At 39.2% G+C, this 13,044-nt stretch overlaps 1 protein-coding gene across 10 annotated transcripts in view; it reads right to left on the reverse strand.

Moving 5' to 3' along the window:
* CDC42BPA (CDC42 binding protein kinase alpha) overlaps nucleotides 1–13,044 on the reverse strand; it is a 177,990-nt gene that overhangs the window by 8,746 nt on the left and 156,200 nt on the right. For 8 of the 10 annotated variants that reach the window (XM_068185950.1, XM_068185947.1, XM_068185946.1 and 5 more), the window contains 5 exons: nucleotides 11,739–12,332; nucleotides 9,719–9,816; nucleotides 8,232–8,316; nucleotides 6,630–6,753; nucleotides 5,187–5,304 (listed from right to left, as the gene is read on the reverse strand). In XM_068185950.1, coding sequence (XP_068042051.1) covers nucleotides 5,187–5,304; nucleotides 6,630–6,753; nucleotides 8,232–8,316; nucleotides 9,719–9,816; nucleotides 11,739–12,332 — 1,019 coding nt within the window. Of the gene's footprint in view, nucleotides 1–452; nucleotides 1,249–5,186; nucleotides 5,305–6,629; nucleotides 6,754–8,231; nucleotides 8,317–9,718; nucleotides 9,817–11,738; nucleotides 12,333–13,044 lie in introns of those variants that run through there. The other 2 variants (XM_068185949.1, XM_068185948.1) reach the window with 2 other exon arrangements.

The raw sequence follows: 13,044 nt of genomic DNA on the forward strand, positions 1-13,044 counted from the left end.
GGTTTCGAATTCATCTCTATGGAATGTGCTGACACGAGTGCTCATATAATTTAAAGTCCTCTAAACCCAGATTTAATGAAAGAGATTTTCAAGGCTCAGTTTCCCTCCCTGTGCCATCTCTACATGCTCAGTCAGCCTGCAGTGGGCTGGTTTCCTATGGACACCAGCAAACCAGAACATCTTTTCTCCTTTCCAACTTCTAAGTTCCTCTTCCCTTCATCCAACTGATTTAATCTCCTTAAAACAGATATTTCTGAGTTATATTAGAAATGTTAGGACTTAAAATATAAAATATGGTAAAAATATAGCTTACCCCTCCACTAAACCTAAGGCACTACTTTTTGTATGTGGAACGTATTAAAAGTCTGGAAGAACATTAAGTCACATCCCAATACATATTATATCAAACATTATTGTTACTGTTCTCTTCATTTCAGCTGGTAAAATCCAACTTTTTAAAACACACCGTTATTATGAGGCTTTGCCTGTTAACCAAGACATCAATTACCACATTATGGCATATAAGACATAATATAGATTAAATTGTTCTTAGTAACTTTAGCAGCATCTAAATATCAGTACAAGAAGCCACCATTCCAAAATGGTCCAGGACAGCAGACTTTGCTGACTTCTCTGCAGAGAACTGGTAGCAAAGCCAGCTACATTCCTAAAAGCCAATAAAGGAGATATGGCAGTGTCTAAAACCACAAGCTAAAAAGCAGAGGGTAGGCCAGCTGCAGATCATGAAAATATTTAGCCAGCATTCATGAATGTGAGAAAGCCACGACATGGCAACATTTTAAAAATGATACTCCATGGAACTTTCTCCATAGACTCCACCATTAGATGCATGCATGGGGGTCCCACTTTCTTTAAAGAATACCAAATATAGATAAGTATTCATTTACTCTAAAAGTTTCTCAATTGAAACAAGCAAAGCTTCACACATCACCTAGAATGGAAGTAGAATGGCTCATGTATAATGAGGTCAAATTGAAGCATAATGTTCAAATATAATGGCAGTCAAGACCAGCTTTGGTATATAAAAATACTTAGGCATGCAGAATATGAAAGCAAAATCAATCCTGTACATCTGATGTACACAGAGAGGTGGTCTGTGCTGCAGTAAGTGCAGTTCCAGATTTCAGATCTTCACTACAAAGGAGCATCCACGATAAAGTGGCTTCAAGGGACAAGAGGGCAGAAGGGAGGCCAGACTGTACGGCCAGGTTAATTGGTGACAGGCTGCTAGGGAAGAAAAACATGTAAACAAATAAGTTTGGGGGTACACTAACAGGAACGATTCCAAATTGTACAAAACAAGACAATGACCCAGATTCACAGCAATAAAACACAAATATGTACTGATTACTGCTTTGCTAATAGGAAACAACAGCTTCTGGTTTCTGGTGTATTGCAGCCCACAAACTTGTGTGCCAAAGGCAGACTGTGAGTGCTCACCATGAAGAAAAGAAGGATGCAAATTTACAGTTGCCAGAAACCCCCTAAATCTGATTTCCCTCTGAGCCTTGGGCATGGTTCTGCCCAAACACCAGGGCTCTACTGAGTCAAGGGTGCTCATGGAGAGAACAATGTGGGACTAGGCAACTTCCCACAAACACAGAGTGTCTGGTGCATACCAAGAAAACTGGAAAACAACACACAGAGAAAGCATGTCTCCCCCTCATGTGGTTGAACCAGCAAGGGCAAATAAACAGGTAGAAATGTTGTACACAAACTGGCACCTGATTCAACACATCAAATAGTGCAAAAGGTTTTAAACACTCCCTTCATTCCAGTCACAACACAAATTCAACTCTTTACAGCTGGTCTTTTAAAATACATCATTAAAACAGTGATGGGCAGGGAGCAAGCAGGCTCTGCACCCACCAGGCCAGCCTCAGGGCAGCACAAGTGCAGGTCTCCTGCTGCCCACAGACACAGCCCAGCCACCCATCAAGGGCCATCACTACCAATTCTAACTCTGCTTCTCTCAGTTCTTGGCATTTCCCCTAAAAAAGGCCGTGAGGCTGAAGAGGTTAGTTTTTTTTTTCTGATTCACATTGCATCTATGAAGTGAATATGTGTATATTAATGAATAAATATACATACATACATATACCTAAAATTGTCATTTGCTTTATTAAATTCACCCATGTGTGCTAGATAAAAGCTGGGCTGAGCTGGCTATTGAGCTTGTGACAATCTCATTCAACAAAGAGATTAAAATATCTATTCTCTATTAAAAGCTATTTATACCTAAGGACCCTTTTGCCCATACAGCACTATACTGACTTCTGTGGAAGCTCAATGCTGGGTGAAACATTTCTATTGGTAGATCCAGCCAGATTTGAAGGTGCTCAAATAAACCAGAAGAAACTGCGAATGAAAAGTCCCACTCCACTCTTTAATGCACTTTCTGCATTGCAGTACTGCATAAAAAAAGAAGCTGTACTACCTAAAATAGTTGGAGGAAGAGAATTTGAGAAGACTATTAGCCTTGCACTGCTTGCTACCACCTGCCTCAGCCCCAAAAATGTATTTTACCATTCACTTCCACAAACAAGAACAGGCATTCCCAAAGTAAAGTGCTGCAATCTTTCCCAAAGTTTGTTAAAAATAAATACTTTCTCTTCTGAACCACACTAATCTATTAAAAAATACAAAGATGATGTTCCAGCTGCAAAATCAGGACACAATCTTAGCAGCACAGAAACCCCCCAGTTTTTCACCTTTTGGGGAATAAGGTATGAAACTGGTGAAGTAATTCCATGTCCTGGAAAAGGAACCACCATACAGATGAACTGTACACAGGGTTGGATGATTATTCTTTACCTGGTGTACTGATTCTCCAGGAAATGCTGTCTGTTTCCATGCCCTCTTCTGATTCTAAATTTCTTTCCAATAAAACATTACACTCTCTATATAACCTCAAATGCCCACACAACTCCTTTTCTTCTATTTTTGTGCCTGAGAAACAAAGTTCTTAGTCTGGAATGGATTAAATGGAAACTCAGTCCAGGCAAATACCTTACAGTAAGCTATTGGAAAAGAAAAAGCTGCCTGGACTGAGGTTGCTCTTGACAGAACATTTATTTCCTAATTTCAAGTTACATTTTCAAATTCACACACTTTGAAGTCCCATGCTTGATGCAGTTCTGCACCAATTAAGTTAAGAATACAAACACAACGCGACATTGCAAGGAAAGGATGGAAAAATACACAACAAATTTGCTTTGTCTTGCAGTGACATCTCCCAGCATTAAGACTGATACTTACTTGCAAAAAAAGGTTTTAATAATAACTTTTAAAAAAGAAGCTGCAGCAGTGGTTGTATATTGTACACATTCTCTAATTCTTCTAACCACTTTAAGTGTTGAAAGTGACTCATTAATTTTTTTCAAAGCATCATATTGATTGGTAATAGCACAGTACCAGTCCTAGCTTGAAACAGGACCTGTGAGCTAATACAAGGCAAGTGCAATTAGAATGGGTTCAAAGCTGAAAGCCATTGAGAGATGACATTGTTGAAGAAATGATAAAAAAATCCCCTTCTACAGATAGAATCATTCTTTGTTTTACATTTGTCAGATGAGGGGCTTGATTAAGAGTCCTTGCAGCTTTTGAGTGCCATGAACTTTCAATTACTGATGGTGTCAAACAGGATGACTTCTGCTCTACCTACAGAGGTAGCAGATTACTTTCTCTGCTTGAGAAGAGCCACAAATATTTTAAAGAACTTACCAGAAATGGAGAAATGAAGAAAGGCTCTGATCTACATCCTGCCCTGAAGCAAATGATCATTTTCTGTCTAACCTTAGACACATGCAATCTTGTATCCAGGTAAGAGAAACAGATCTGCCAACATCTCTTGGATTTGTCATGTGTTTTCTAGAAACAGTTCCTTCATTATGTGTTCATTTATAAAAATGATTATCATTTATAAAAATACACACATACAGTACTGATTTTTTTCTCATTACAATAAATATATCTGTTATTGAGAGGCTTCTCAGACTGCGTCTAATACGAGCTTTAAAATAAATCAAAGTGCAGACTTTACAGACAAGTGCAACATAAAAGTACCATTTCTTTCAAAAGTGAGGTAAAATGAGTATCCAAAGATCAGAGATTAGACTCCTAAACTCCTGCAACTGCATGTTGAGCTTTATTTTCCAGTCTTATTTTTGTTTCCTTTGCACTTTTCAGCATCAGAAAATCCCAACTTCAGCATCTACTTCCTGCTTTCTGCACAAACTCCAAGTAGTAACAATGATCATTTTAGACAGCAGATCTGTTCTAATGCCTGAGTGTTATGCTGGAACAAATTTAATCTGTTTTTATCATAACAACTCATCTTTCTTACACTGCTAATTACAGTGTTAATTAAAGCTTCTTCTGAATCACATCTGTGTCACCGTGGATGTGCTTAGAAAACAATACAGAACACATAAACACACGAATGATGCTCAAGGTAGCTTGAAGCAAGGAGTATGGTACTTCTTTATGAGCAAAGTATCAATTAGTCTTTAGCTCATCACAGATTTCAGTAACTTCCAAGTGATTATTTCCTACATGAGATTTTATGGAAATGAACATGTGCTCTTACACGTTTTCTTTTTCCATTTTTCAACTTAAAAGGTTAGTTTTTATGCAAGAAATTCTGTTTCACTGAGACTACTTAATTTGGAGAGAACAGGAAAGGTTGGCATGCACGTTTGGCATGGAAAGAAATTTGAGCAGTAAACATTATTGAATTGCTACAGAAAAACAGGCTGTAAAGAAATAGGCTAAGTTGGTGCTACAGATGGGAGGAGAAAAAAGAAATTGAACTACAGTTCACCGAGAAAGGAATTTCTCTTTCCATACCCACAAAGAGCACAGGCTCAAATCATGTCAATTTTGCCCCTCCATATGGATCATAAAAATTATCATCAACACTGTAACCCATCTTAAAACTCCAGAGGTATCAGCCACTCCTCCTCCTCCTCTACTCAATGCCTGTCATGCTCCCGGCTTAAATTTTATTACATACAGCAGAGCATTTTTAGCTCCATTCCCCTTGTTACACTGCTCCTGATAGGAAATACATCACTGATTATACATTAAAATTGCAATTGTTTTTCTCTCACTTATTTGCAGCCTCTGCAGCAGTCAGTCACTCTCACATGTCCTTTTGTACTTACCATTGGGAGGTCTTTGAGAATCTGTATGCCATCTCCTGGACCCATATGTGCTATGTGGTTAAAATTAGTTGGGTTAGAAATTAACTTATTTCTCATTTCTGGATCACGTAGCATCTCCCTGGAAGAGAAGATACTTTGTTTAGGTATTTCCTTCGAGGCGAGGATGGGCATTTATAAAACACGTACAGCTTTGATCATCAGCTATTTCCAAATGAAAATGAACCAGTCTTTTCCAACCTAAACAATTCCATGAGTCTGTGACTCTATTTAACCATGCTAACAGTGATAAACCCCTGCTGTCAGTAATGGTGTGGAGAAGGTTCCAGCTTGAAGAGAGGGCAAGGGGTCAGGATAAAAGAATGCTGTTTGCAGCTTAACAGCCCATGCCCAGTAGTTACTAACATTCACAGAATGAACTGATAAAAAGCTCTGTAAGATGAGTAAAAGCCAAACTTACTTGTGATAGATTACAAAGTGGAGATGAAAATGAAGCATAAAATATGAAAATAGAATTAAAATAATACTGCAGTACCTTTCTCAGTCTGTGGTCAGAATTAAAAGCTCTTCAAAATGGCAAGGATGCATTTCAGAACTCAGAATAAATAAAATTTTAAAGAAACTAAATGTCAATCAACTCAGAAAAGGCAAGAACAAGAAATGGAATTTTATCTCCACTGCATAGGAGGAATAACTTTCCTTAGAGCCAAAAAGAAAGACAAATCTGGGAGCCAACCAAGGGTACAAGATGCTGGAAAATAGAAAAATGAAATACACAGTTCTTGGAGTGTGGCTTAGCACAGTAGCAGGTCACTTCTAGTGAGTGACAGCAAATGGTCAATGACATCCTCTGAACACCGCCAGTAGTGCAGACCTGTTTTTGTTGCCATTTAGGGAAGTATTTGTAACCTGCTAAACACTCCCTTTAGAAATACACTCTGAAGTCCTATGTCCCCAGAAGAGGTGAATTTTGTGAGCTTTATAGAAACTCTATGTAGTTAAATCTGTAAGTCAAAGAAACAGATGTCCTGGAATACTGCTGAGAGGAAAATCTCCTTCAGAAAGAAAAGCAGAACCAGAGTCTGAGAATAATTAATCCAAATGCATAGTTAGCAAAGCAATCTCCTTTTGCAAAGTGTTTATTGGAGAACTGTATATATACACAGTATATGTGCACACCTATGCACCTGCATACATTATGTGGAGGCATGCATTCCAAATTACAGCTGTTTCACACAATTCATCTGAACTAATTGTGCATCCAGTGCATATCCATATCCAAACCGGAATTGACAGAAGTTAAACACTGAGGATTAACAGGGTAGAGACAGGAACCCCTGAATGGCCATTCCAGAAAGCCACACATGAAGCACAGCCCTGGCATCAGTCAGTGTCCATCAGGGCCTACAGGCATGGACAGAGGACAAGTACAGGTGGAATACCGACCTCCTCTGCTGCATCCTCTCCTCCTCGGGCACGCGGAAGGAGTAGCGCCGCTTGTTGTTGATGTTCCGAACCATCTGCTTCCGGCTGTTGTCTGACGTCTCAGGCACCACCAGCTCATCCCCCTCTGAAACCAGCACAAAGATGGGGATGCAGTGGGGCAGCTTCTTAGCTATCCATGGAATTAGAGTTTCAACACTATACCTCTGCTCTACTAGTGCAGGACACCACCCCTTTCCCATCAAACCTGAACAAACGTTATTTGGTTTACGGGTTTCCTGGGCCACTACTCTATCTACTACTCTGTTATGTAGCAACAGTCTTAACCCTTCTTCACAGAGGAGCTGCCACACCTGTGTTCTCAAAACACCACTGATGCATTCTTCGAAATAAACATTTTGGTGGGCAGGAAGGGAATCTGAGTCTTGTCCCAAAATTCCCACTGAAAATCACTAGAACAGTCTTGTTCTGCCAACTGTCTGGAAACTGAATGCAAGATTCTCTTTCATTCATTCCCTGCTCCAAAGAGAACACTGCTTTTGAAATGTTTGAACGCTGATGTATTTTGGTGCAACTGTGGGAAAGGGGAAGATTTTTTTTCCATGTGTGAACATCTGGCCAAGGGATCTTTATTAAAGACATGAAAAGGAAAACAGTGATCATCACACAACAGCTGTGTGACTTTAAATGAACATTGCAACTGCCCTGTCCTGTTTTCTATACATGGAGACTAAAGTGACACTTAATAAGCTCACTGCTCACTGACAAAACAGTTTTTGTGTGGAACTCAAATCTCTTCTTTCCTTAAGATCAACTCTACTGTTCAGTCTTAATTAGACTTGAAAATTCTCTATACATACTTACAGCATATTTCTCCTCTCTACCACTGCCATTCCTTTTGTACTAATTTGCTGGCAATTTAAATAAGCACTGAAACAGTGCCAGCAGCAGTACATTTTTATAGAGTGTTTATTCCCACTGTTTTCAGAAAGTTGTTAACAAAAATTTATAGCTTTTGGTTGTTGAAACAAAGCACGTCCCCTCTCCACCTAAGACGTTAAACAAAAGTTTAGGGAAATTCCTCAAGAGTATGCCTATGAAATAGGCTCTAAAAAGTAAAAAAAAAAAAAAAAGTCAGAAAGATTTGTAACAAAAATAGATTTTTGAAGCTAAAATTGTGGCACACAGTCATAGCTGGCCCTAAAATTAAGTTACAAATACACTGTATTACTTTAAAATGCTTGGGAAACATTTGTTTCAGTTAAATATAATATTAATCCAGTGCTGCCAAAATGACTATTTAAGTCTTTAATTGTGCAGGCTTTTTTAGGCAGCGTTCTGGCAGGTGATCCCACATTTGGAGGGAGTGTCCAGTCACTCTAGTTTCTAGTTCCAGTCTTCACTGAATAATCATAAGGAAAAAAAAAAGTTCAGAGAAGAAACAGCATTGAAATAACTGTGGAATCCATAAGCTTTGGCTTTTTCCCAAGTTAACAAGCACACAGACATTTAAGGAATTCCTTTATGCAATGCACAGATGCAGATAAAGAAGAACACTTTCTAAACAAAAATGTGCATGATGAAAATTGGCTTCTCTTTACTTACCTGCCATTTTGTTTTTGAAATATATTAATCTGACTGTCTCCAGGCCTAAAAGGTTTAGTGATCCTTCTGTATTCAAGGGTCGTACCTGAAACAAGGAAAAACAGTCCTTGTAACACTCTCAAGAGTAACAATTCCAAGTCATTAAAGCCACTAAGAAGAGTCCAAAAGAATTTTAAACTCTTTCTTTGAGAATGAGTGCAGAGGGGGGTGCCTAAAATTCCACTTCAAGACACAGGCTTAACACCATTCCTCCCAGCATTTAAATGAATAGTTGTCTTAGAAGTCCACTTCATAGATCAACTCAATTTTTTCTATTATATGTACAAAGCAATAAGATGAGCTTTTACTTTGTGTTAGTACCATGTCACAGTAATGCTCTGCAGCTTCATAAGAGCACACACAGACTGCTAAAACCTACTGGTATTTGTGATTTCCAGCATAAAAATGAAAGAAGCATTCCACACTCTGTAAATTGTGTTAGAAACAGACTCTTCATAATAAATGGCCATTTTTGAGACTCCTAAGTGTAGAAATTTTGTTTGCTGAAAGTAGCTTCATCCATTAAAAGGGAATTCTTGAGCCAAATATTATTCAAAGTACTAAATCACATTCTACTGTGTAGGGGAAAAAATGCTTCAACTGCTTAATAACTTGAAGTTTAGACACCAGAAAGAACTTCCCCATAAAAGTCCAGATTGGTCTCTCTTCAAGATGGTTATGAGCTGAGCACCTTGATCTTTGCACTACATATCCTCACAGCACTGCCAGAATATCCTGGTCTGCATCTGGCATGTTGGGAAATTGATATGCAGAGACTGAATGACCAACACAAGACCACAGGGGCAATGTCCTGCAGCTCTGTGTCATTGGAATGCCAGTAAAGGAATTGTGTTGACCCTGATACAAAGCTGGAGTCAGTCTAAACCACAGGGAAAAAAACCCGACTTTTCTCTTTTCTTTCCAAATACAGCTGAGCAAACACCTTCTAAATACCCAAGGAAGTGTCAGTTTTCAGAAACATCTTCCTTTTGATAAGAGATCCAAACTGACATCATCCTGTTTTTGGTGTTCCTGCTGGTTGAAACAAAATGTTCTAACCCTGTCTGTCTACACTATGCAGCAGGAGATGGAGATAGATATTTGAAGGCCTGTGTAATTATCTTAACATCCGCCATCCTCTGGTAATAATCACAATTGGTCCCAATGAAGCCATATGTAATTAATGCCAATTAATTCCTCTCATTATTGCAACAGTATCAGTAAATCTAACATAGCCATAGGCTCCAGATTGACCATTCATCTAAAACAGTGCAACCACATGAAAAAACATATTTTCTATCTTCTATTTCCAACAAAAATGCATGAGTTTCTTTGCAGTAGCTCTTCTTTTCATTCAATTATGTTTCCACAAGCAGCTTTAATGATGGCTTCTAAAGCAGTATTGGGTCTGGACATATTCCTTGGCCCATACTGAAATGGGAAGTTACCTTTTTGAGAGGAATAGTTTGAATCCACTCCATGGAGTTCACGTCGAAGACATCAATTGCATTTTCACTGTACACAGAGAGGTATGGTGCATTGTAACCTGGGAGGGAATGATGAGGAGTTGTGTCATGTGCTTTTGGACGCGGCCCAAAATAGACAATTTCTTACAGTTTAACCATATTTATTTAAGAAAGCAAAACCAGTGCTCCACAATCCAGCAACAAGCTTTGAAAAATGTGCTTTAACTCAAAAATTACCAAGAAATTTATTCTGAAAGCAAACCAGCACCACTCAAAAAATTACAACCCTCCATGACTTTTCTTTTAACTTTGTTGAAAACCTAACTACTCTCTGACTTGTAAGATATTAAGGTTTACTCTGCCAAATACTGATATATTTCAAAGGTTTTTTCCTCCTAAAACCCCATTTTTAATAAGAGCTCACATATTGTAAATGATGTGTTAGGAAAATACTCTGTTCTATTTAATAACTGTTACTTGAATGAACTGAGCTCTGAGTCTTTGGACTATGCACTAAATGAGCATCACTTGGAACTAAGCACCATGACACAGTCATAAAAGTCATGTTTCCTTAACTTTAATTCTCTCTTTTCATTTTCTGGATTGTAAAGAGAAATCTTCTGCTACTTGTCTGGCACATTTCCCCAGGATGAAATTTGTTTCACTGGGACCACTTCTAAAGGAGAATTCATTATTTCCATGTCGGCAACAAGACTGCCACAGTCTGCCAAGACTAACAACAACATCCAAGTTGTGTTTAAATGTAACAGCTTTTGCTATAAAATACACCTCCATTCTGAGTTGGAGTCACATCAAATCACTTCATTTCAGGCAATCAAAAAACTGTCACAAATAACAATGGCAAGTATAGATGAACTATGTGTGAAAAATACACATTTTTCAATCTGTCATTCATAACCTTCTGCTTTGATTCATTCATTGTCTGAGTCCACTGTAATAATCAATTGTGTAAAACTGCTTGAAATCCAGAAGTGGAAAACACCCTGTACATGTTGCTCCCTCTATACTCAGAAGGGCCTTCACTCAAAAAAGGTGAAATACTCCTCCCCTTTCCAGCGTGACTGGACTGCTGCCAGAGTGAGGTAAGACGGCGGACAATTCTAAAAATCAACACAGAATTGGGCTTATTCCCTACTCTGAGTGCAGATTTGGCTAATCTTTATCTGCATTCAGAAAGATTTTAAAAAGAAGAAGACAGACATTCAGGTTTGGTTTTTTTTTTCCCTTGAAACTGTCACAGAGATAAAGCCCCAGCTTTGAAATAAGGTGCAATAATGTTTAACAGACCTTGGTGGAAATGAAAATCTTGAAAAATTACAGTACTTTTCCTTAAGGTTATGAAATATATCTTTTATATTGCCTCCTATGGACTGTATTTTGGAAGGGGAGAGAGGGACAGGAGGGAAACTTAGTCACTTTTTGAAAAAGGAGAGAGGAGATGAAAAAGAAGGTTGTTGACAAAACCTGCTGAGGAAGAAAGCATGAACAAATAAAGAAAGAAAAGACAAAAGAGACTAGTAAGTAAAAACAAATACCATTAGACAAAAGCAAGTCAAACTACCAGATCCTAATGACTCTCAGCATGAAGAAAGCTGGAACCAGAATGCAGAGCCGAAGTACAATCAAAGTCCAAGACTTTAAACAACAACAGTCCAGCATTGGTGGCAGCAAATACCTAAAGTTACCCTCAGTTGAACCTGAAGCTTTTGGCTGTTTCAGAGTTAGAAATCCTGACTCACGATTCCTCTTTGTGTTCCAGAAAGTACAGGTCAGCGCCAGAGTTATTGAAACTAGCACGAATGAGGATTAAAGCCTCTGGCTAGATTAAAAACGGTGACAGGGGCCGAGAGCATTCATTAACCTGTCACGTAATTGGCCCTGAACTCCACCTCCTGAGGATATCAACACAAGCAGAGATCACTTCAGTGGACAGCACCAAAGACACAGACACACACACACACACACACAGAACACAACTCACAGCAAGAAGATGGAGTTGCGGGCCACATCAACTCTTGCTGCCTGGATCTTCGGCCCTGGCAGTCGACGTAAACCCCGACGCTGCTAAAACACAGCAGGTATTCTTTATTTGAGATCTCGACTGCACAGATGGCATCGGTTGGCTGCTGTGAGATAAACGAGAGCGTGTGGTCGTCCGGATGGAGCAGGCTGTACGGGCTGCCCTCTCCATGGAGAGGGTATTTTAGGAAACCTGATTGGTAGCCTACACAGAGACGGTCACTGAAGATGGACATCCACTGGACATTCCCCTGCACCTGGATTTCCTTGATCTTTTTGTGGCGCGTCTTGCTCTGATTTAGTTCGTAACAGAGAACCTGCCTTTTCATGGCTACACACAGGCAGGTGAGCGCTCCGTGGCGCACGTGTCCTGAAATGATTGCCTGGCAGCCTTTGGTCTCTGCCAGCTTATAGAAGTCAGTCTCCCTTCCATCCAGGGCGGCCATGGGGAAGAGCCGCACGTGGCGGTTCCGTCCTGAGATTACGGCAATGAGCTGCTCGCTTGGGATAAGCTCGATCTGATGAACCTTCTTATTGTCACCAACACGGATAATCTCTGAAACAAAAATCAAAACAGCCCCCCCCCACAAATTTGAGTAAGTAATGGTGAAGTGTGAATTGATTATAACGTGTATTTGTAAGATGAACTAGGAAAGAAACCCAAGAAATCCCCTTTACTGCTTCCCTGCAATATTAAAAAGTACAGAATCAAAACTAGTATTTTAATAACACCAGATGTGGCAATTCTGGATTAACCTTTGGCTTTGCCTCATCAGTAATGGGAGAAGCAGATCTGATGCAGTAACAACAATTGTATTATTTCAGTATTCATTTCAAAACCAGTTTATAGCAAAAAAACTACTGAATAAAGGAAAAGCCTCAGAGCTGAAACATACAATTAAACATGTCACTTGTTGAATTAACTCGGGCAATCTGTTAGTACATCTTTCAGTACTGCACAGAAGTTTTCATTTCCAGTACCAAGGAGGAGGTTACAAAAAGGATTAAGCCATGATTCTTGCTGAGGTGCACAGCAGGAAATTCAGATGAGGGAGGCTCCTGCTGAATGTACAAAGGAAATGTTTCACATCACTGGGAGTAATTTGTAACATGCAGTCCAGAAAGATCATGGAACCTGTGTCCTTGGGGATTTTCAACACCCAACTAGGTAAAGCCCTGAGCAACCTGATCTGAAATCAGTATTGAACCAGTCTGGGGAAAAAAAAACTTCAACTGCATTCCAAAAGCTGTATTTTTGTTATTGGAAA

This window comes from Anomalospiza imberbis, chromosome 3 (genome assembly GCF_031753505.1).
Source record: "Anomalospiza imberbis isolate Cuckoo-Finch-1a 21T00152 chromosome 3, ASM3175350v1, whole genome shotgun sequence".
Lineage (NCBI taxonomy): Eukaryota > Metazoa > Chordata > Aves > Passeriformes > Viduidae > Anomalospiza > Anomalospiza imberbis.